Below are 25,055 nucleotides of genomic sequence, written 5' to 3' on the forward strand. Positions count from 1 at the left end.
TAGACGTCCCCAGAAGGGCACCGTCTGACATCCGGGAGACGGACGGCGACTATTAAGGGACGGCGCAGAAACGACCCAGGATCGCCTTAGGGCGGACTAACCCACATTAAAGCGACGGTCTCACGGCGTCCTAGGGTCGTCCACAGACAGACCGTTCGGCGTCGGGTGACCGTTTATAGTGCTTTATATTGTGTAGTGAGCTTTATTTGACTATTTTATTTTTTAATTCAATTTTTTTAAAAATTCAATTAACTTCATTTTGTAGCTCATTTAGTTACGAACATTTTTATCATGACAATGATGACTTTTTTTTTTCACTTAAAAATTCCATCAGGTTTGCAGCCCCAATGTTATTTGACAAAATGAAGCAATTTAAAAAAAATATAAATTAAAAAATAAAAAAGCCAATTAAAGCAATTTTAGTTAAGTATATCTATCATCACTATAAAATACATATATTGAACGTCTTTCAGTTTTTTTCAGATCAATTTCACTCTTAGATAATTATGTCATTCGTTGCTTTGGTGCATTGTATTCTATTGATTATTTTTTTCCAAGCTCTTTGGAAAATGGCGAGTCCAACAATCTTTTAATAAAGCAGCTCGAAAAGCAGTTTTGGCATATTGCATTCCTCGAATGAAAATTTTTATTATCATTTTATGTACCTTCTTACTTGTCTATTTATGTTTAGGACTTTCCATTTTTAAAAAAAATTATTGATATAAGAATTTATTATTATAGCTATTGTAAATAAGAATTTAAAATGCAAAATTTTAGTTCGCTGTGATAAAACTTTAAAGAGGTAGCCCTTATATTAAACATATAATTGGAAATTTTCAAGTTCTAAGCAACAGATTTGATCAAATTCTTATTTATTATTCGAATTTTCTTATACCAAGTGGCTTCAAAAAAATACTCTTGGTAATGTAATTTAAAGCTACTTGAACTAGCTGTCAATAAAATATCTTGATTTACAATGTAGCAGCCTCAGAACTGTTTATATACATTTTCACATTTATTTTATTTACTATCTCAAATAATTTCACAGTAGTCATAAAACTTAAAATTAAATAATTCATCGCTTAGGTTCATGTTAATTTTTATTTCTTAAAGCTTTAAAAAGACAAAAACTTATTTTATAGTTTCGATAAAAAATTCAATTTGGCATCTCACCCTGCAAAAAAAATAGCTATTGATGATAATGGCTTTCTTTAAGAAAAAAAATAATTATGAGAATTTTAAATGCAAAAATTCAGTTGGGAGTGAGGCAGCCTTCTTCCCCCCCCCCCCCCCCCCCCAACACATATTTGGAGATTTTTTCAATCTTAAATAACAGAAAACAAAGTACTAAGAGTTTCCTTGTATTTTAAATGCTATTTCGTTTTGGGACAAAAAAAGACTTTTAATTAATGCAATTTCAAGCTATTTGAATACTGTTGAAAAAAAATCATTTTGCCTACAAGTGAACAGCCGAGTTGTTTGATGAGGATAAGGCAATATTAGTTCATAATTTAATAAAAAATTTCAGCTAAAAACATATTCACTTTTGTTTTTCCTTTTTATAAAAGTTTAAAACCTGAATGTATGAAGTACAACTAATAGCACATTAAGCTAAATAGCATATTAAGAATCCAGAAATATTTCGTTTCCAATTAAAATGGCAATTTAAAATCAGAACTTTATCTTGACTATTAAAGAAAAAAAAAATTTGACAGAATGAACATATGCTTGATTTCAGTAACCTAAAAGAATGAAATATATTAATCCAGAGCTTAGTGTTGCAAAAAAAAAAAAAATAAATAAATAAATAAATAAATAAATAAATAAAATTAAAAAAAAAATAAATAATAAAAAAAAAAAGATCACTAATAGCTCTAAAATTTTTACATAATTGAGAACAGTACTAAATTAATACAATGAATTGGTAATTATTTATTTCCTTTTTTATACACAATACAGTTGAATGTACAAGTTGATAACAATATTTACACAATATATACTGCTTTAGTTCTTGTTTCTCTCTCTCTTCAGTCGATCCGAGGAATGTTTCAACCAGGACTTAATTTTTGCCTCTACCACTTCATCCGCAATCTTCAAGTTTTTTTTCAACAGTATCTGGAGAATAATTAGGAGAAAAATGAGAAAACTTTAGGGAGAAAAAAAAACATTAAGGTTTAATGCAAGAAAATTTATGTTATCTTAAAGGCTATTTTACCAATAAAATCATGGCTCTGGGTTTGACAAATATTATCACATTCCCCCATTGTGAAACAAGTTAATCAAAGGTTTATCCCTTATCCCTGTCAATCTATCAAAAACATAAAAGACACCATGATCATTATTGAACTCTCAATTTAAAGCAAGACAATACATGCCACTACAAGGGATAAAAACACGAAACATAGAAACTTATAGCTTAATAGCCACTTCTTTAGAAATTAAAGTTGGGTACTTTATTCAAAAATTTTTTGGAGGGGATTTTTTTTTTTTTTTTTATCATTATTGCATAAGAATACAAATTCAGTAGTATAAATTTTCACTGTATTTATTGTACACATCATTTCTTACAGAACAATTTTGAATTTGCAACTTGAATACAAAACAAACTCTCTAACACATTTTATAAGTGTAAGAAACTGAATTTCAGAAGTATTACTTCATTTGCACTTATCCCACATCTAGCCTTATCAGTGATTTAAAGACTTTGAATAATAACAGTAGCAAAGTTATTTAGTGCACACATAGGATTTTTTTTTCTTCATTGAAAAGATGCATTATATTTTTTCATTTTTCATGTTAATGCTCTTTAAGCATCTATTCTAACAAAAAGCAATAGAATACAAAATATGAAAACAAATAGTAATGATCATATAGATTTCATGAGAAAGGTATTTGGTTAAAAATTCCTTGAAACAATAGTCTGGTTACAGCCCTGGAAAAGAATATACAACATACAAATAATTCCTTTAAAATATTGATTTCATGGTCACAAAAACAAAGCAATCGAAGTCATACAAAATAAAAAATAATCCGTAAGTTTAAAATATTAAAGTAACACAGAAAAACAATTCCTTACACTTAATGAATTCCACAAATTTGGTTTTTTTTTTACGGCTCTTTTCCCATTGCGACCAGCCCAATTAAGCTGAGTTGAGAAAATATCACTAAGGAGAAATGTCAGTAGCCTATCTACAACATTGTTCTGCCCAATTCTGAAGGATAAGTATGAAGCCTGAAAAAAGAAACAAAAACTTTGAACAATCAATAGTTCATTTGTATAATCTTGCAATTGTGAATGATTAATACATTAACCATTTAATTGTTTTACAGAAACAAGCTGATTTTATTTAAATGAAAAATATAAAGAATGATGATTAAATTCATAGCTGCCAACATGCGAACTTAAAAAATATTACAATGTATGCTTTGGCTATATTTCCACGCTTTTTTGACCATTATAAAGCAAAGTATTAAAATTTACAGCATTATAATATTTTCAAATCCTTACCTTTACTTGATCTGAGCTTTTATAAGTAAAAAAATAAATAAATTAATAAACTTCAAACTAAGTAAATAAACTTTTATTTCTGCGAACTTAAACTTAGAAAAGTCGTCTATAAAACACTTGTTCAAAGCAATTTTTCTGTAAGTTCTTACAGATTAAAATGTTCTCCATGCTGTTATCCAATAAAGAAGTGTACAGTTCTGGTACAAATCTGCCATAAGACCGTACAATCGTACAAAGCGTCAGAAAATCTTACAATGTAAGGCTAAATCGTAGAAGTTGGCAACTATGTGAATGCAACTGCATTTTTTGCTTCTTTTGACATTAATGTAAATAACAGCATAAAAATGACAAATTTTCAAAATAACAGCATTTTTAACTCAATTTCAGATTTTGTTTTTGACAAACTATTTTGTTCCTCACAAAAAAAAAAGTATGATAATGATCAACAACAAATTTCACCTGGGGCCCAGACACTCTTGAGGACTGTTATTGAGGCCCAGAAAAACCCTAACAATCTATGTAAACCATTAAAAACATAAATCAGGCACACAATAACTTCCAATGTGCTAAAAAAGTGACTTAGTCCAAAAGGTTAAAGATATGGTTGTCTACATAAAGATATTTTAAAATAATTTGTGTAATTCATACTTTCAAAACATTTTTAGCTGATTTTCTGAGATTAGGACCTGAATTGTGGCTTGCCAGTTGTAGATCGAAGTTCTATAGAATTATTTCTGATACCAATTTTTTAAAAATATATATAACACATAACTGCAGCTGCCATGGGTGCCACTCTAAAAATTGGCCAGGACTGAAAAGAGCGTGGCTCCATTTCGCGACACCAAAATGTTAGCGCTTAGTTTGTTTGATGTTTTAGACATATATAATGCTAATTTTTGATGCTGTATCTATATAGTAAAACCAAATTGTAAGATTAAGTAAAAATTAAAACCTAAATAAAAAAATAACATATCATTGTCCAAGATTTTTAAGAGGTAAAAGCAGAAAAAAAACTTAATAATAAATTACAATAAAAAAAACTTACTATTTGCTACTGCAGAAAAAAAAGCTTCAGATTGTATAGTTCATGTCACATAAATAGTTCACATTTCATACAAAAAATAGTAATTAAAAAAAATTCAGGTTTGAGATTCTTGGCTATAAGATGCATTGTGATAAAAACTTTAATAAAATTTCCCACATTAAGATAAGAATGGTTAAAATCAACAGATTGAGTGACTTATTTAATTATTTTTTGAGAGAAAAAAAAAACAGCTTATCTTTTTAACTTTAGCAGATGAGCCAGTTTTTTGTCCTCAGAAGAATAAAACCTTTTTTGAGAGTGAGAGATTCAAAAGTAAAGATTTGTTTCATCAATAAAAATCATTTTGAACATGGAAAAAAAAATCCGATGGTCGAAATTTTTGAATAGACGGAATTCCGTCCCTTGGACGGAAGTGTGGCAGCCATGGAGCTGCTAAGCACCTTTTACAATAACATTACGCTTTTATGCATTAAATTTGATTGACTAATAATAGCATAAACATTTTCCCATTTTGAAGCATTATTAGCTTGGTTAACTTAGTGAACCAGGGTTCCTTGAAATTTCTGAGCTTGACTTAAATTGTGATTTAAATTAAGAGATTTTTTCTTTTAAATCATTGATTAAAATCAGTTGATTCTATTTTTATAAATTAATTTTGCATTTTCAGACTACATAGATCCCTCTTTTTGTATGTGTAACAGATTCTCAGACTTAGCACTACTGCATATACTCCAAAATTAGTTCAGAACCAAATAAAAATTTGCAGTTTTTCTTGTACACAATGTTACATACAATTTAGTTAAGAAAGTATTTGTTCAACATACACTAAAACCATACATGATGATAGAAACTTTATCTTTAAGCAAAATCACATCCTAGTTTCAAGAATAAGCTGACTGAATCCATTAGTTCCAGGAGCGGATCCACGAGAGGGGAACTGGGGGTACCTTCCCTTCCAAAATCCCAAATGTACATAAAAATTTTCAGAACAGAATACAGCACAATTCTTCAGTTTTTTAAAACTTGAACTTCAAGAAAGGCACCAGGAAAAGCAAGGAGAGAATTGCAAGAGCAGATTCAAATAGGAGAACTGTGGGAATGCCCCCCCCCCCCCCCCCCCGTTTAAAAAACAATCCCAAGTGTACCTAAAACAGTACAGATTTTTTTTTCCGTTTTTTAGAACATGAACTAAGGCATCAGGAGAAGCAATTAGACAATAGCAGAAGCAGATCCACGGAGGGGAACTGAGGGAATGCCCCCCCCCCCCCCATCTCATATATACCTAAAAAAATTTACAACAGAAAGTGCAGGAAAATTCTACTTTATACTTTAACTTGACTCTTACTTTAACTTGAAGAAAAGCTCCAGAAAAACCGAGTAGAAAATAGCAGAAGGCTGACTTAAGGTGGCTGTGTTACTATGCTAACCAACTTCAAAAATAATTGAAACCTTCACAGAAGGCAAAAGGATTGAAATCTCAAAACAAGGCATGTAATTTTCGGTGAATCATGTATTTGAAGCTGGCATGTTTCCAAAAAATATATATTCCAGCTGAAATCATGTTGTTTGAAGATCGAGGTTGGAAAAATAGGAGCTACAAGGAAATAGGGACTAAAAAATATAGGAATTATAGGAAAGTTTTTCATATTTATAGGAAAATATAGGAACACTTCTATGCATGGAAGTTTTTACAATTGCCTTCTTCCCAATTGAATCCATTAAAAAATAGCTACAAAGTTGCTTTTTCTTCCATTGTATGAAATATATTATGTTTATAAATGTAATTAATATCTACAAAATTTGGAAGATTTTTAAAAAAAAAATAAACAAAATCTTGTTTAAATTAAAAAAAAATTCAAACCCTGCTTTCAACTGCGTGGTACTTACCAGAGATACAAAAAGGGCATCATTGTCCAAAGCAAGCAGAAAGTTATTAAATACCTCCATACTTGCTATAGGTAACTGCACACCCTCTGGCAATTCCGGGCACCTGTTTTCTTTTCCATCTCTGAATACAGTACTTTGCAGTTCTATCCTACTCAGTTGTTTCTGTATCCTTTCAAGAGTATATGAGATGTTGGCAAGGGTTTGAAGAACAGTTTCCTGATATGCTACAAGAAAGAGAATAAATTTGAAAAAACAAAAAACTATGCAATTTTACTCATATACTTGCATAATTGACATTTAAAACTTTAAAAGCTTGTACTCAATTTCAGAAATAAAATGAAGGAGTTTTGAAGGAGTAAAATGAGATTTTGAAGGAGTACTAACTAATGGGCTACCCTTTAATGATGTCACACTTTTTCTTGTCACAATTTCATGAACACCTCTCCCCCTCAAGGCATGACATCACTTGTGGCTTCTTTGTACAACAACTGCAATTTACTAAACTTATTTCTGCTCAAGAACAGGCAAAAATCGTCTTAAAACTTGTACCCCAGACTGTATCCTCGATAAGTTAAAAATGAAGGAAAAATTGTACAAATGATGTCACCTAGAGCTTATTCAGGTGGGACACAATTAACTAAAATGCATGGCATACATTTAAAATATACCTCTATACTTTTTAAACTTACAGGTGCTATTAGATTTTTCAGGCACAGGCCTATGTTGACTGGAAGGCATAGGCATCATATGTTGACTGGTATCCAGGGGTGCTTTGTTAGGCGTTGCCGCGACTGAAAAAAACAAAGAAATAATGGGAAAAACATTTTTAACAACGCAAAAAAAAAACCTTTAGTATCATCCAGACATGGCAACCTTAAAGATACTTGTCACATTTATATGTTTTTGTTCAAGCATTACAGTAATGACATTAAACTCACACCATATCAGTTACGATTTATTCAGGATTCCTAAACATAAAATATGAAGATTAAAATATCGACTCTCTTAATCTTACCAGTTATAAGCATTTGGTAAGACCTCAGTATGCTGCTCCGTTTTGGTGTATCTTATGAAATACATCAGTTTATTGGAAAGAGTTCAAACGGCAAGCTACAAGGTTAATAAATGGGCTTTCTAATTTAAATTATGATTCCCGTGTTAGAATTCTTAATATGTAAAGTTTGGAGAAAAAGAGTCTGAGGGGACATATTCAGTTGTTTAAATGTAACAAAATGAAAGATGTTAATGGGTTAATTTTTTGCACGGAAAGCAGGAAAAGTCCATTAGAAAAACTCAAAAAGGACCCCACTGCACAATATAACGTCGACTTTTTAATCTATGATTACAGGACATAGTAAACAGATTAACAGTACCTGAAACAGGTGAATTCCTTGACATATTTGCTTTTCCTGCACTTATTATACTGGGAGATGTTGCACTTGACTCTACAAAAAAAAAAAAAAAAAAAAAAAAAAAAAAAATTTTAGAAACAAAAAAAAAAAAAAATTAGCTTACAAGAATGAATCATTATCTAGTACTTTTGCATTTAAGCCCTGCAATAATATTAACAGCACTTAGTGAATGAACTTCAGTTAAACATAGCAGTAATGAATAAATTTCAAAGCTTAAAAAAGGTGCATGAAGATGAAGTGAGTATAATAGAATACTCATAACTGTACCTACAATATTAATTATTAAAGTCTAATTTACTTTTTCTGAGAAGATGAAAATTTATCTTAAAATCATACAATTCATTTTAAAGACTCTAGAGATCCCCACAACTATCTACTGGAAAAGATTGAAAAACAATGAAATAAAATAGAAGCAAGTCATAAGAGGTTAGTAGTGTCCCCCCCCCCCCAAAAAAAGGGATGGCACATTGAGAAATACAGGAGCGGGAGCGAGGGGCATTAAAGGGTTAATTTAGAGGAGGCAAAGCACAACGCTGCCCCCCCCCCCAAAAAAAAAGCTGGGTAAGTACATAAATATTGCCTTACGAGAAAAATGAGTTGGGCTCATCTCAGTATCATCAAAGTGCAGGCTGGAACTAGATAATCCTGCCGATCCTAAAAGTGCATGCATACATAAATTTGAAAAGAAATGAGGACTAAAAATACATAAATAAAAAACAATTAAAAATCAACCTTTACATGCGATGCATTTGAAACTTGCTAGCAAACTTTCATGCAAAAGCTCACACACAAAACTCAATATACAAGAAAAGTTATGTGTCAGAAAAAGTGCAGGCATACCTTGATTTTTACGCTTAAAATAAAGGAAGTTGGGGATTGCAGGGGTGGTATCGTAAAAGGATGGTTTTGAAGGATCATCCACTACTGATGTTTCATCTGTGCTAGAGCCTGAAAAATATTGATGAAATGATTATATTTTTAAGCATGTTGAAAATTTCTTCTTATGCAAGATTTTCTACAGGTTTTCAAAGCTTCCTTAATAATTATAAGCTGTCACACACACAGGAAATTTTCAAAGGGGTGGGGGGTGGTCCACCATTCTTGTATCGTACTCCAACATGCATCCAAACATAATCTTTAGATTTTATCAATTGTTGGGAATAAAAACATTTATCAAAAAAATTTCGAATTAATTCTTAGCACAATTCATTAAAATTTACTAATAACAAATACTTAATTAAAATACCAGAAAGCACAAGAATGAATGTGTTTACTTTTCCATAATTGAAAAATAAAACCATCAAAGCCAAGTCATCATTATGGAACAATTTATGGTTACATATACAGCAAAATCCCTCTATAGTGCGGATACTAACGGGCCATTTTTTTTTTCCGTCTGCAATAGAGAGGTGTCCGCTGGAGTATGTTTTAATGTTATTTGCATTGGAACTGGGGAATTAAAAATTGTCCGCGTAAGAGGGGTGTCCGCCTTTCAGGGGTGTACATTAGGAGGGGTTTTACTATAGTTTGTTTTGCAGGGGAAGAAAGAAAATAAATTTTATTTTTTCATTTATTGAATCTGAAATTATTACCTTTGTTTGGATTTATTTTATGTATTACATACATAGTATTATTGATAAAAGTAGGAAACAATGTTTAAAAGCACCAATAAAAGATGGAAAAGTTTAAAACGTAAACATGTTTCAGAGGCAATAGCCTCCTTCCTTAGTGCAAAGCAAGCAAATGGGATGGAACAAGGTCGTAGGCGAGTTTAAATACAAAAAGGGGAGGGGGCAGGTGAACTAATCAGACCCATTGATTAAGATTGGGGAGATATGCGGAACAGCAAAAGACTCATTACAAAGGTTATTTAAATTTTTGTAAACATAAAAGGCTTCCAGAAAATCTATTTCCCCACAGTTGTAGGTCTGCAAATAATCTTGGTCTCCAAAAAAAGGAGCAATTTAAATAACCTTTGCAATGAGTCTTTTGCTGTTCCCGTTCTCTCCAATCGTAATCGATGGGTTCAAGTTTATATATTCTGATACATCAAATCTTGCCTCAGCACTCGCTGAGATCTGATTGCTCCCCCCCCCTTCCTGTATTTAAACTCTCCCATTTGCTTGCTTTGCACTGAGGAAGGAAGCCTCTGAAACATGTTTGCATTTTTAACTTATCATTTTTTTATTTGTTTATAAGTGTTGTTTCCTACTTTTATCTATTTTATACACAAAGCTCATGCTTAACAGGATTATAGTCAATTTAAAAAAACTGAAGGGCGATTGAAGGGGTCCGACCCCCTGGACCATCCATCCTCGTGTGCGCCACAGCTATGAAGATAAATCAACATAAAAAATAAAAAACAAGCTAAATAAAATTAACGTTTTACTTTCATCACTTAAGTATCTAGGATTTCCCCTCCTTTTTCTTCTTTTATGTCGAAGCTCATCCGAATGGCTTGATTCGCTTACTGAATTTAATTCAGCATCTTTTGCTCTTTGTTTTGCTGTTAATAAATTATCTAAAAGAAACAACAAAATTAAGTGACAACAATTACATTTAAGAAAATTATTCGTTTTAAAACATAAGAAATAAAATTCATCATTTCAGTAATATTGGATAGCGTAACAGAAGATCACGACACTTATGAAGAGTAAGCTTTGCATGAAGCTTTTATTGCTATAGATTATGTCAAGAATTTTTTTAATACTTCATTTAATAAAATCAGAAAAGCAAAAATTATTGTTAAATTGAAATATAAGCTACTTAAAAGCATGAAATTTACCACATCTATACAGAATTCTTGACAATCTATAAGAGCTCCATGTACTCTGAGGGGTATACATCTCGTTAATGGCTTTGGATACTTCGTTAGGTTTCCCATTAGGCCATTTAGATATCAATTCCTGTTCGTTAACCCAGCTTGCTGGAACGGTTTCCACTGCGGGCGTTGTTTCCTTAGGCCCTTTAGGGAACTCAACTACCAAATATCTTGTATCTGGATATAGAGGAGAAAAAATAATTTTATGCAATGATTTATAGTTTTATGAACATCTAAATATTCTGCATAGTAAAAACTAGAGACGTACCGAGCACTCAGTAACTACTCAGTACTTGGCCCATTTGCCGAGTACTTGGTACTCGGCCAAATTTTGATCAGATACTCGGCCGTTACCGAGTAGTTGCCAAAAATTGAATATTGTCCAAGACAGATATTAAAATTTATAAAAAAGCACGAGCATAATATTCGGCAAACATTTAATATTCAAATTTACAAATCAAATTTTAATAATAATGGTAATGCTTCAATGTAATAAATCTTTATTTTAATGTCCTCAAAGTTAATAATTTTATTAAAAATTGTGCAAAAAAGGTAAGTATGGAAAATACAGAATTTTTACATTCAAAATAGATTTTTGCTACAAACAAAAATTAGTTATAAGAAATATAAAAATACCTTTGCTTAAAAAATAAAAGGAAATAAAACAACGTTAAAAGCACAGTGCAGGAACACTGCAGACACGTGTTTGAGCTCGTGGATTTTAAGGCATCTGACAAAAGTAGGATTTTTTTGTTGAATGTCTTTATATTCTTTAGCTCACATTTTATGCACTGAAAAAGACGTTTCTTGTAACGCAGAAACAAGTGTCTGCAGCAGGGTTTGCAAGGTTTTGGACACAACAGTAAAACCCTGGTTTTTATTGTCCTGTCCAAAACCCTGGTGTTAAAACTGCCCAAAACTAGATTTTTAGAGGAATTATGTTGTGTGAGAAAACATCAAAAATAGAATAAAATGTATCAAAGTAATGTTTTATATTGAAATTCATTCAATGGAAAACATTCAACTTATTTATGCAGCTGATTTTAATCTAGTTTCATAGAAGTTTAATGATTAGTTAAAATTTCAATTTGTATGCATTAGTTTATTATTATTATTATTAAATAGTAACAAAATTTCCCTATGTTTGCATGTCTGCAAATGAAAGCAGGGTTGGCAAGGTTTTTACCATCCTGTTCAAAACCTTTTTGTACGCAAGTGTCCAAAACTATTTTTTAAGAAACTAGATTTTGTACCTAGAACCATAATTACTCAATTCCCCTCCCCCCTCCCTTTATCTTTTACTATTTGTGTATTTAAAAAAAACTTTCGAAAGACTACATATTTGTTGTAGATATTAAACTCAATGCCTCTTGTAACAGTTCCGTGTTTTAGAACTTTTGATTTCACCGGAAATGATTTCAGTTTCAGGCAGAGTTGGCAAGGTTTTGGAGACTACCAAAACTAATTTTAGAAAAATTGTATTCTGTGAGAAAACAACAAAAACATAATAAAATGTACCAAAGTAATGTTTTATATTGAACATATTTATTCAATGAGAACATTCAATTTATTTATGCAGCTGATTTTAATCTAGTTACATAGAAGTTGAATTCTTTATTAAAATTTCAATTTGTATGCATGAGTTTATTATCATTATTTTTTTGATACTAGTAACCAAATTTTCCTATGTTTATGCATGTGTGCAAATGAAAGCAGTGTTAACAAGGTTTTTACCATTCTGTTCAAAACCCTTGAGTCTTAAAGTGTCGAAAACTATTTTTGAGAAACTATATTTTGTGAGAAAACATCAAAATCAGAACAAAATGTGTCAAAATTATTTTTTTTGGCTATTTAGTATATTCATTCAGTGTGAACATTCAAGTATAAATATATATGTGACTTATTTATGCAGTCGATTTTAATCTAGTTACGTAGAAATTAAAATCTTCATTAAAAATTTCAATTTGTATGCACAAGTTTCTTTTCTCCCCCATAAATCAAATTTTTTGACATTTATGCATGTGTGCAAAATATAGTGCAATATTTGACTTAAATGCAATAGATTACAATTTTTTGTAGTTAGTGTAGTTACATTCTGTTAAAAATAAGAACTAAAAGAAGAACAGCACAAGTTTTATAACAAAAGTGTTTTATCAATTTCTTATTCTTTAATCTACGATTTAAAAAATAATTTAAAATAATTTTCGTTAAAACATGATGTAAAACTTGTTTGCAAAAACCGTTAAAAATGTTAGTTTTTTTTTTTTGTGCTTAAGTATTGCACATTTAATAACATTTGTGTAAGTTATTAAATGGGACAGAAATGAGTTGTCTTGGTACCTAATGTTGTGAATTTCCTCTCATAACTCTATCAATCGCTACTTAAGGAAGGTTTTATGTAATCAAGTTATTGGCATTTTTTTTAAATAAAATATTTTATATAAACATTTGAGAAAAATATTATCAACTGCTCATTAATTAAACCTCAATAATGTCTATATTTTATGCATTTCGAATATTGCAGTAAACACGAAATGATTATATTACACCCCTATAGCTTTAGCATAGTTTTGGACAGTTAAAGACAGTAAAAACCACCTGTTAAACCTAAGTAAAACTAACCAATTTCGGACAGTCCAAAACCCAACTCTGGTCTGCAGTGTTCCTGCACATTTGTTTTATCCGCTTTTAAAAATTATTTATGTTTGGCGGACTAGAACTATAATAGATTGGTATAATTTGTTTTAATTCCAACTTGATTAATACTTTACCAACTTTTATATATTTATTTATAATTTTAAAATAATTTTTTTGTAAAATTTCTGACATAAACAAAATTTTTTGAATAATGTCTAATTAAATTTCAGCAGGAATTTAGTTTTAAAAACTCTCTTATATGGACAAGGAGGTCTATACTACTCTTCCAATAAGTTCAAAATTCATCACATGTGCGTCGGTGGTTCTTCTTAAAACATAATTGGTACTGGGTAACTCGGCCAAAGTGCTACTCGATACGTCTTTAGTAAAAATGAAAAGGTGTAAGTAAAGGGTTCATACTCTTTTTTAAAAATAAAGGACTTTTTAAGGACTCACAAAAAAGTTTTAAGGTTAAAGGGCAGAGTACTCGATACATAATACAGTCGCCTGTCAAGCATAGGTGACGCCTGGGGTGGTAATGTGTCGTGTCATCCCCCCCCCAAAAATAAAGAAAAAATTAAAATTCTACAAAAGCATAAAAACATACAATTTTCAGAACATTTTTATTACGATATTTTTCATGAATAAGTGTACAAAAGACAAATAAAACCTGTGAAAGTGTTTTAAATAACTTGCCCTAGATGAATTTTAACAGAGATGTTGACAGGTCTAATAAATTAAGTAGCATAATTTGAGTAATAAAATAACAGGTTTGCTGAAAGTAAAACAATAAAATATATACACAAAAACTGCAGTGCTTAATATGATCACTTTTACTACGAAATCACGGCTTAGACAAATGTTATGTTCATTAAGTTTAGTTTGCTATCTAATTACATTAAAAATTTCACGCATAATATGCACATTAATTTTAAAGTATCGGCTAAAAGGAACAAAAATTTCTGACCTCTTTACCTAAAATGTTCGTGGTAAAATACTGAAATTTTCCTTTTTCGAAATTATTCATCACTATGTTGGAAAGTAAAAATGCCCATTGTGTATTGAGAAGAAAATATTAAATACTTTTTGGCTAGAAAATAAAGCCTGTCTCAAATTTAAAGAAAGTTTTAAAATATTAAATTTTAAACTCTAAAAATGAAAATACAGTAGTTTTAAGAAAACCCTGTGCACAGTACATATTAATAAGGAAATAAAAATGACCAACTAAAACTTTGGACTTTTAAATTCAGTCCAAAAAAAAAAAAAGAAGCTTGAAATCGGATTTAATGCATCATGTCAAATAACATAACCAAAAGAATGAAATTTTAAAAGGGTGTTAAAATGATAGTGCAAAAACAGAATAATTATACTTAAAAGCAAAATGAACTGGATTCAACGTATCAAGCCAATGCAATGAATGCCATAGAAATACCTCATAAAATAACGTAGGTGGTATGAATTTTTTGGAAAACGAACTTTTAAAACTTTCTCAATAGGATTTTGCATAACCTATACTTTGAATTTATTCTAAATAAAACGAGATAAAACATCAGTCTCTTAATTCATGAATTATTCCAACAGCAACAAAATCTGTTGAGGATGGCAAGAGAATGCATTTATGCTGAATATCCTCTATAGAAAACATTTTAAGGTTATTTTCCAAGTTCCTTACTTTGTAAACATGCAATAAACTAGAACTACAGGGATATTCAAAAAAGTCTCCTTGTTTGGAAAATGTATTCCCCAATATAAAAACTCCTTCTGTATTTTTTATTATGTTTTGAATGACTACGACTTTGTTATTTACTAAACAACAATTGTTTGGTGCTTTAGTTGAATAGTTACTAAGTGACAACGTTAAAGTTGTGAACTGCTCAGTTTCATTTTCCAACATAGAATCAATTAGAGGGCCAGAATAATGTAATCCAATGGTATTTATATTAGATATTTTAGAATTGTGAGGTAACTTATACTGCAAACAATCACCCTCAGACAAACGTCTACAAAGTTGTTCTAATGGATGATGTCCCGTGCGAATTCTGGTTTGTAATTTATACAAAAATGTTTCAAAGGCAAAGCAGCTAAAATTATCTAGAGGACCAAATCTCTTAACATCTTCATCTAAATGAATTAAGGAATGCATGTTATTTACCACCATTTCCTTCCCATATAATTCTGTGCACCCAATTACAAAGGCCTGAAGCAATTTACCAGCGTACTCTATTACTTCATTAGTTTGATTTTTCACTGTTAGAATCCTAACTGAGACACATAATAATAGAAAATGATCATATATCTTTTTTGTCAACACTCCTCTTAAAGCAATCATCCCAGTATAAACTAGGAATAAACGAAATTCAGTGGCTTTCCATCGTTTGTAGTCAGAAATGCTAGTTGGCTTCCTTGAAAATTCCCGAGTCAAATGCTTTGAAAGTAATTCTAATTTCGACAAAATTTCTGAAATATTTTGCGAACTTAAACGCCCTTGCCTGTTCTTGTTTTCCGTCCAGAAGAATATTAATCTACGCATGCTGCCCAGACAAATGCAATGCATGTAATCACAGGGAAATTGAAACACCATATCAATATTTAATTTTTCTAAAACAGATGTTTTTGACATGGTGTTCAGGGTTTCTTCTGCTCCGGAAGCTAACATCATTGCGTCTGGGGGCATCATTGTCCAAAAAAAACCATTCGGCCAAGAAATTCTCCTTTAACCTCACATTTGTCGCAAGAAAAACGACCATTATGACCAATTGTTGATTTTATGAATGATTTTGCAGGTTTGTCGCACAAAAAAATGCATTTCCTGCAATCAACAATATATTTGGTGCTACTGACTACAAAAGGTGTGGAACTAAGCTCAATGAATTCGTCAACAAAATCCGACAGATATTCATTAGCGTCTGTGGGTTTCCCTTTTCCAGAATACACAGCTACTACAGCTGGAGACTGGTCATAAACTTCGTTAACAATAATTAATATTGGCCAAAAATGTGTTTTCGAGCTTTTGCCCAGTACCAGTCCGTCACAATTGACTTTTAGACTTAAGTTGATTACATCGCGATTATGGTTTTGATTTTGCATCCCACTTTCAAGTTTACTTTTAATAGCATTTTGAAGACCAAAATAAACAAATTGCCCTTCTCCCATTGAAATTATATCCTTGGATGCATTCACATTAGTTTTTAACAAAGTTCTGGCATCTTTTGGCAAATTCTTATGAAATGGCTGGTTAATAGTCAACAACTCGTTAAGAGCTGTTGTAGAAATGTTATTCCGAATTGCCCACTCTTTTAATTGTTCCTGATAATTTGAATCATTAGGGCAGGGCGCCAAAATTTGAAGGGGTTTACTTGGACCGACAGAAACAGATTCGTCAAGTTGAAATTCGAAACTGTTCGAATCCGAGTCGTAGTAAAATGAATACGAACATGAATCGAAAATTTCATGTTCTTCAGAAATTTCTGGTAAGTCCCCCGCTCCATCCTCAGAACTAGACTGGGCAGAAACTGTAGAATTATAAACATTTAATAAAGGCGGATCAATTTCGCCAACGCTAGAATTTGGAAGATTTTCACATTTTTCATATCGAATTTTTTTTTTTTTGTTTTTCTAATTCTTCGTGTTTAATTCGACGCAAATGTCTGTCGGAGTAACATTTATCCATTTTTAATTGTTAAATGAAAAAAAAAAACAAGTGTACTCACCTTTTACGACTGACATTGAAGCAACAACAACCTTCACAGAGAACACAATTCGACTGAACTGCAATTCCCGCCTAAATAACCCAATAGCCCATATTTTTAATGCGCAGCGGATGAATATTAGAAAGAACCCCTTTTCATAAGTTCCGCCAACAACGAACGGTATTTTACCCATTTTTCTGGTTTTAAATTAATTGAAATGAACAATTACAGAAGATTTTTTGTGTTTTTCAAGGTTTTAGAAACAAATCTTAAAATATGATGAAGGAACTATATTTTTCATTTGGCTCGAATGAACCCTAAGAATGAAATGTCTCCTTGACGTCAGTGAGTCCATCTCCTCGATGTCCTAAGGACCAATCAGAGGGCCAAGCCTGGTAAGAGTCCTAAAAAGGTCAATGAGGTGTCGTCGCAGGGACCAAATGAAACCCGCGTGGTAAGACCAATTGGAAAAATGAGGTTTTATGATTAATTAAAACTTTTTTTGAAGTAAATATACGTTTTTCACCTATTTTCAACGATTTTTTCATCTTTTGACTCATTTTCTGCGCAAAATTTTACTGTAAATGAAATTAAAGCCGTCCTGTGAACGTCACATTGAGACGCCCTCCAGACGTCATAAATGCGACCATTATGGGACGTCAACTCGACCAGTTCTGCTGAGTGGGAGGCTGCTTTAATTAGGTTTTTAAGGGGCTAGTTTTAAGTGATATGTTTATCCTCATTTTAGAGGGACTCTTTTTACGGGGGGGGAGGGGGTACTCCGGCCATAGACGCCCATATGGGTGGCAAGTGAGGGCTCAAGCCCTCCCCCCTTAGAAATCACAGAGGTGTCCCCCTAAGGGCAAGGGCGCACCCCTCTCAATATTGCGCTCTTCCCCCCCAAACGAGAAAAATACGCCTCCTTATAAATATTTTAATGGCGCAGTCTGCGCCATGACCCCCCCCCCCCAGGTGAGCACCCTCGGAAATCAGAACTTCCTTGATTTTAGTACTTTTTAAATGTATTAACATTTCTCTAGCTACTAATGAATAAGTTATTAGAAATGTCAAATGTTTAATAACTCTAATCTGTACAGAAATCGGTTTGCACGGGGAAAATACTGCTACACCATGGGGAAAATATCTGGGCCCGCTCTTCACAAAATGTTGCATATGAGCGCCCATTTTCCGGGATCACAATGATATATCAATATACTCTGGGGTTAATGGAGTTAGGACATCGCTCATGAGAAAGATTAGGCACTCTTGATACTATTAAACTGTTTCTTCATTCCAAGATTGTCACTTTTGGGGATTAGGAGGTGTCGACGCCCCCCCCCCCCCCCCGTCATGAAAATTTTTTTGGACTAATGTCAACTACTATATTTTATCTTAATGAATATTGGCAAGGTCAACACTATTCCGAAACTGTTGACTTTTTTTGTTCAGCATCATTTTTAGTATTTCTTCAGGAGAGAAATCCGACTCCGACTTCTATGCATATCGCGCGTCAGCATTACGTTAACGTGATATGTTCCTAAGCATGAATCTTGCTTTGTAACCGTGGTTCTGAGACAGCACAGCTTATTTGGACGATATAGTTATGAATCCCCTACTGTATATATGCACAATGGGAGAGGGGAGCATGAGTGTCCTCGGTTCCAGGGCTGGATCTGCGTACCTGCAGACCCCGCGGTGCAAGGGGCCCAACGTCCCAAGAAATTGGGGAAAAAATTGAAAAAAAAAAAGTTAATTAAATAAATAAAATTTAAAAAATACACAAAGACACGTCACACACATACTACTAAGGGAAGAGCCCTACAGATTTTGGGGCACAAAATTTATAGATCCGGTCCTGCTCAGTTTAAAGTAAAATAAAAAACAGAGCCCCCGGTCAAGAAAAAAATTGGGCCTACCAATACAGGACCACCAGAGCTTGAGTTTTTTTTCAATCGGAGACTACCCTCCTTTAAGACTAAACTGTCCAAATAACGGGCCTGACCCCCCCCCCCCCCCCCACGACGATATGGCCTATTGTGGCAATTGTCCCTGATAAAAAAAAAGTACTTTGTGCTGATTAACTAATACAAATACGACGACCAGCCAGCAGGGGCGGATACAGAAAAATCATTTGGAGGGGGTACGGAAAATTGAATAGCCCCCTCCCCCGCCCCACCTTCGATGTTTCATAATAAAGTTTTCATGACTTTATTTCTCCTTTATCTAGGAATCTACTTCGAAGTACATGAATATTTTGCACTAATATACTTTTAATGTGGACCGAAAACATCTTTAATGTTTCAAGCCATTTAAATACTAAACCCAATATAATGTCACCGAGATGCTAGACAATGAGCAGTTTTACTCAGGAACATTTGCCATTAAGATTATAACACAAGGGCAAGGTTATTAAATAAACCCATACCTCGCTTGAGTTTTTTAAATTAATTTATAAAGAAAATCATAACATATAAGTTTTGCTGAAGAATTCAGAAACTATTTTTGTGTGAATTTCAAAACAATTGCTGATTTGTTCTTGAAACCATGATACAGTCGAGATAACATATTGATACTACATACCGTTTCCATTAAAAATCATGGTTTTTCCAAGAAACTACCATATGATTTCTTTCATTTTGCATTTTTTATAAGCTGAAAAAGAATCGCAAATAGGTTCCTGGATCAAAATGACTCTTTTAGGCGCGCCTACAAATTAAAAAAGAAAAATTTAAAAAAATCAAAATAATTATTGATTCCATCAAAGAATTACTGGACGAATCGCGATAATACGGTCCCTTGAATTCGAAACTAGTGAGTTAAATGTATTCTGCAACTCTGAGCCTCTGACTCCAGTAACAGCAAGCAAATATGCTGTGTATGTTTTGTGTTCTTTTTAATTAACTACGTAAAAAATGTAAAAGAAAAGTCAATTAAAATGTAATAAATAAAGTAGTGAAATTAATTCATCCTTTGGGAGGGGGGGGGGGCAACTCCCAGCCAGTGTAGCGTACATTATTGTTGGTGACAAAACCCCTCCTGGAACGTTGGTCCAAAAAAAAAAAAAAAAAAAAAACCTCAAAACCATTTATTCCTAGAAAGAAAAAAAGTGCGATTTTTCCGTTTATGTCATAGTTAGGAACAACTACCTTAGCGCATTACAAAAGTGGGAAAAGCAGATTCTGTATGTCGAATTTGGAGTTTAGGTTAGGGTTGGAAAAAAAAAAAAAAACGCCAAGAATAATCTTTTCACGGATTAATTGGTAAAATAAATTTAAGTGATTGATATGCTAATTAATGGACGTATCTCAACTCCACATCAAGGAAAATTGATATTCCGTTGAGATTCTTGAGTCATTAAATACAAAATTAATCAAAAAATTTATTTTCCTTTTTTCTTCCCATAATAGGAGAAAACAAATATAAAATATGTATACACAAACCCCAAATAATGAGGAAATTAATAAAACATTTATAAATAAATAAAAATTTTATGTTTTAAATATCTATTTAGCGAGACTAATTTTCGTCGTCATGGTTACAAATCGTCTGCATTCAAGGCTTACCTCAAATAGTTTTTGCATAAAGGGTTTTTTTTGTATAAAATCAAGTATTTTTGGGAAAAACATCTAAAAATACTTAATTCTGGTAAGGATAAAGGTATAACATTATACGCTGTAAGTATAATCTTTATGAAAAGTGCACGAGTGCAATTTGGTCATATCTTATCTTTATTACCCCATCCTAATGACTAGTTTTTAATGAAAATGCCTCGTTTTACCTAACCTAGAAAACCACTGGTCATGATATGAGTGTGAATTTGTCCTCTACTCCCATTCTATATATAGAAACAAGAAACTCAACGAGTAGGGTCCTATTGCAATTCGTGATTTCAAGAAACATAATTGAATTCAAGACGTCAAAATTCAAATGAATGGCAGGGGCTTTTTTTTTCTTCTTCAAGTTACAACAATTTATACGTTTTCAAGTAAAATTGAAATCAAAGTTTATGTGTGGTCTTTGTATTACTGTGGGGTCTCTTGACCAGAATGTGCTACACTGAAAATGTTTGAAAAAAAATGACAGACTCTTGAAAAAGAGATTAAAGAAACAAAATTTTGAAATCTAAGAAATCATGGCTTAAACTAAAACAAGTGAAAATGTGTGAGGGCTATCAGCTAAAAACAGATAATTATAAATCATGTATTAATTTGAAAAAGAAATTCATATCCTCTCTAATATGCACACTTGAAGGATCCATGAGCAGTGCATGTCTGAAACAATTTCTTTTACTCATCATTTGTCCCAACATAACTGAACCAACACTTATTAGCAATATTAGCAACCAAACTTCAAATGATTAAAATGTTTTTTTTTTTCCACCACACTTCTAAGATTTATATGAAATGGCTAGATGTAGCTGTTAAAAAATACATAGTAGCTAATTCGAGAGGTTGCAGAAAATTTATAACAATCTGGTAGAAAACATTAAATATACAGACACATAGATTTGATACAAGAACTTTATTTATAGCTTCCAAAAATATACGCATAGTAGGTAACAATTCAAATGATCAAATCTTTATTTCTTCATGAATGAAACAGAAATATAACTGTTTAACAAATTGGATTTGATCAAAAGATCCTAATTCAAGGGAAATGGAGCAAGCCTCCAAACAATATGGTAAAAACCTTATAAAAATTAACCAATTCCTTTTAAAGGAATTGTTATTAGGCATGTTATGTCTTCAGATACTTCCACCCTTTTTTGATGACAAGCAGACAAATTACACAAAATACTTTCAATATTATGTCCCAATGTCTCGTTAGTTCTACCATTATCCTGCATCACACGTTCTATGTAGGATGCCATTAAAGGTGTCTTAACAAGCTTCTAGGCAAATATCTACAAAAAGGAGGATCCAAGCTTTAAATCTTCAAGAATATGCTCCTACTTAAGTCTTCCATTGAGCTTAAAAACTTACTTTCTGAATTTTCATTTAAACTATTTTACAAAAATTATGGGTTCTATTAACAAAGATGGGGTAAGAGATATCAAGACATGAAAGAAACAGGTGATCTAAAGAAGCTCCAAACATCTCTATATGGAGTAAAATTGGGTAACTTTTTCATCAAGGGTGTGTAAAGAGGTTTCAGAAGGCATAAAAATTACCTAAAAAATACACAGAAAAAATTAATTTAGGTTAGCTATGCCAATCACTGTAAATTCAAGAGATCACTGAGCCTGAGCTGTTATCTTTCGCTAACAGCTCAGTTAGCTAAAGCTAACACAGTTCGCTTTTGCTCCTCAAATGTGTAGACAAAATACTACATAGTACAGTTAACTCTCAATCACAAAGTCCTGAAAAACCGGCTGTAACCTTTGAGTTACGGGAAGCAACCACAGCCTTCTCAAGAGTTAGGGACCCAATGAAATCTATGAAATAAAAAAATATTCGAGTTAGAGTCAACTGCATAGCACAAATCAATGAATAATAAAAAGTTAGAACATAAGGAAAAAATTCATGTACACTTGTTATTTGATGATTTTAAAGTTGAATAATTTCCTCCTTGATTACTTATTACAGATTAAAACTCTTGAAATATCACACACATTCATACTTCTGTTGAATCAGTTATTACTCTTCAGGCTCTGACTAAATTGAAAAGCATAAGCAGAGGAAATGACAGCAAATGAAGCCAAATCTCTCTACTATGTGCCATTTAGAGTTTCTGCATCTGCACATGCGAAATACTTCTTGGACTGCGGGGGGAAAACTTAATTGCACCAATATTACCATGCATCATAATCATACTGGAATAATACACAATGCATTGTTTTTTCTACTTTTTCAAATATCAAATTGCAGTTGGTTTTCTGTTTAACGACATTCTATTGAATGACTTTTCATAGTCCCAGATACTCCACTGCAGTTTTAGAAGCATTCTATTTAAGTACGATTTTTTTGTGGTCCCCTGAAAGTCGTTAAATAGAGTCAACTGTATTGTATTTCTCATCTATTTCTAATTAAATCACTTATTTAATAGTTTTAATAGGTTAACAAGCTGTTTTTAATAGCTTACTCTGTTTAACTTTTTTTGAACACAAATCAATAAACAATCAAAAGTTAGAACACATGGGAAAAAGTTCATGTAGGCTTGTGTCATTTGTCAACTTTTAAAATCTAAAGTTGTATGATTTTCTACTTGATTACCTCTACAGATGAAAACCCTTGAAACATTGTACAGATCCATACTTCTGTTGATTCAGTTGTTACTCTTCAGGCTCAGGCTAAACTGAAAAGTACAAGCAGAGGAAATGACTGACAGTAAATGAAGCCAAATCTCTCTACCATGTACCATTCAGTAAGGAATTCAGTTTCTGAAGCTGCACACCCAAAATACTTCTTTAACTGTGGGGAGGAAAAAAACAACTTAATTTAAATCTTAACAATATTACAATGCATCACAATGGAATAGTACGCAATGCATGAGTTTTCCCTGTTTTCATAAACAAATTATTATATTTCTGTTGTCTATTACACCAGGTTTCTACTTACTCAGATGAACGATATAGAATAGCATCCAAAAGGAGAACAATTATAATAAATTAATATGAATTTCTGCCTTCTGTGCATAGAAAAAAAAATCAAGAATACCAAATATCAAGCAGGGAAACACTTTGCACACAATGCATTTTAACCTGGAGTGCTCGCAGACATATAAGATAAACACACCAGTTGTGATCAGTGCTTCAATAGAGGCTACTTCAAGGTTAATACTTTAGAAAATAGGATTCCAGGTCTCCCAATGGATTCAAAAGTGCATCAAACATCATTTACACCTCAATACGAAATATTAAATATATTGTAACATTTTACCGGCATCAAATCATATTATCCACATGCAAGGCGGAGCGAAACAATTTTGTAATAGATTAACTAGGTGCATCAATTTTTAAATACATATTTGATTCTTTAATAATTGAAGTTTTCAATACTGTTTTTTGGGCACTGATCTAGTTCTTTTGTGAAACAAAATAAATTTAATTATTTAAATTTGCCTTACCAAACTATCCTTGGGTACTTTCAGTTTGTTCATGCGAGTGAAACCATTACAGTCGCCTAACGTCATAGTTGCCATAAACTCCAGGTCAAAATCACCAACGATTTAGCTGTTATTTACATCCACTCGACAAAATGCTGTCCATCTTAAGATAAAAGTAGCCTCACAAAAACGGGACCAGTAATGCATTGCCATGAAAAGAAAAAAGAAGCCAGGAATATAATACCAACATTACAGTGCAACAAGAATAACACACAGTAAAAGAGCTATAAAACATTATTGAAAAGATATTACATGAAGCAATTAGCATTAAGTATAAAATAATAACCCATAGCTATTTTAATTGCCTGTTGAGCTGTAGGAGCTCTTAGTATAAAAAATGGCAGTTAATGCAATAAATGTATCATCAAACAGAAAGCTGCATTTATGTTGATTAAAAATACACCAAATCGAGGTCCCAAAAACAACAGGAATCTTCTTTGATGACTAAATACGGTTCATAAAACCAATCATCGGCAAACTTAGGCTCATTAATGAATTCCGACACATTTTGAGCAATGTAGTTATTTATAACCTTATAAAACAGCTAATATATGCAACGTAGTATTATTTTTTAAAGAGGAAGCAACTTGTAAGAAAATTAGATTAAATCTCTTAGGTACATGTCAGTTCGGTGTACTGATCAACACACAAAACTTATACTCACTTGGATTTCCTTTCATTTTTGTCTTCTTTCCTTTTTTTGGCACTCTCGCCCGCCAAAAACATTGGTGTATTTTAATTTGTTCAAATGAAGAAAACTTCGCACCTACTTCAAAAATCATTTCTCCATAATTACAATAATTAGATCATTAAAATACTATCCATATGGGAAAGAATGCTGAGAAAAGCACGAGGCGCAGCAGTTGCTGCCAAAAAACAACACGAACGTGATCGCCAAATATCGAGGACTTCTGAAACCACGCCAAGTTACTTCAAAGGTTGCTAGAAAAAT

The 25,055-nt window shown here is 32.1% G+C and overlaps 1 protein-coding gene and 2 long non-coding RNA genes across 3 annotated transcripts; all 3 read right to left on the bottom strand.

Moving 5' to 3' along the window:
• Nucleotides 1–1,885: 1,885 nt before the first annotated feature.
• Nucleotides 1,886–10,092, bottom strand: LOC129216837 (uncharacterized). The gene is made up of 8 exons (XM_054851054.1): nucleotides 10,065–10,092; nucleotides 8,693–8,800; nucleotides 8,438–8,506; nucleotides 7,814–7,885; nucleotides 7,130–7,231; nucleotides 6,441–6,664; nucleotides 3,077–3,232; nucleotides 1,886–2,115 (listed from the first exon to the last, which is right to left on the bottom strand). The coding sequence occupies exons 1-8, from the start codon at nucleotides 10,090–10,092 to the stop codon at nucleotides 2,005–2,007; spliced, it is 870 nt and encodes a 289-aa protein (XP_054707029.1). The 3' UTR covers nucleotides 1,886–2,004.
• Nucleotides 10,093–10,270: 178 nt separating this feature from the next.
• On the bottom strand, nucleotides 10,271–17,142 carry LOC129235167 (uncharacterized). The gene is made up of 3 exons (XR_008581570.1): nucleotides 17,021–17,142; nucleotides 10,638–10,850; nucleotides 10,271–10,373 (listed from the first exon to the last, which is right to left on the bottom strand). It is a non-coding gene; the product is annotated as an uncharacterized LOC129235167 (long non-coding RNA).
• Nucleotides 17,143–22,312: 5,170 nt separating this feature from the next.
• Nucleotides 22,313–24,912, bottom strand: LOC129217717 (uncharacterized). The gene is made up of 3 exons (XR_008580248.1): nucleotides 24,768–24,912; nucleotides 23,212–23,409; nucleotides 22,313–22,433 (listed from the first exon to the last, which is right to left on the bottom strand). It is a non-coding gene; the product is annotated as an uncharacterized LOC129217717 (long non-coding RNA).
• Between the last annotated feature and the right edge of the window lie 143 nt (nucleotides 24,913–25,055).

Source organism: Uloborus diversus, chromosome 2 (genome assembly GCF_026930045.1).
Source record: "Uloborus diversus isolate 005 chromosome 2, Udiv.v.3.1, whole genome shotgun sequence".
NCBI classification, from domain to species: Eukaryota; Metazoa; Arthropoda; class Arachnida; order Araneae; family Uloboridae; genus Uloborus; species Uloborus diversus.

What these genes read in the sequence shown, in the direction of transcription:
- LOC129216837 (XM_054851054.1), bottom strand. Translation starts at nt 10,092, where the DNA reads ATGAGCTTTGTGTATAAAATAGATAAAA. An exon ending in TGAAAAATCTAATAGCACCT is followed by an intron (nt 6,665 to 7,129) that starts GTAAGTTTAAAA and finishes TCTTTCTTGTAG; the next exon opens with CATATCAGGAAACTGTTCTT. An exon ending in ATTTGTGGAATTCATTAAGT is followed by an intron (nt 2,116 to 3,076) that starts GTAAGGAATTGT and finishes ATTATTCTCCAG; the next exon opens with ATACTGTTGAAAAAAAACTT.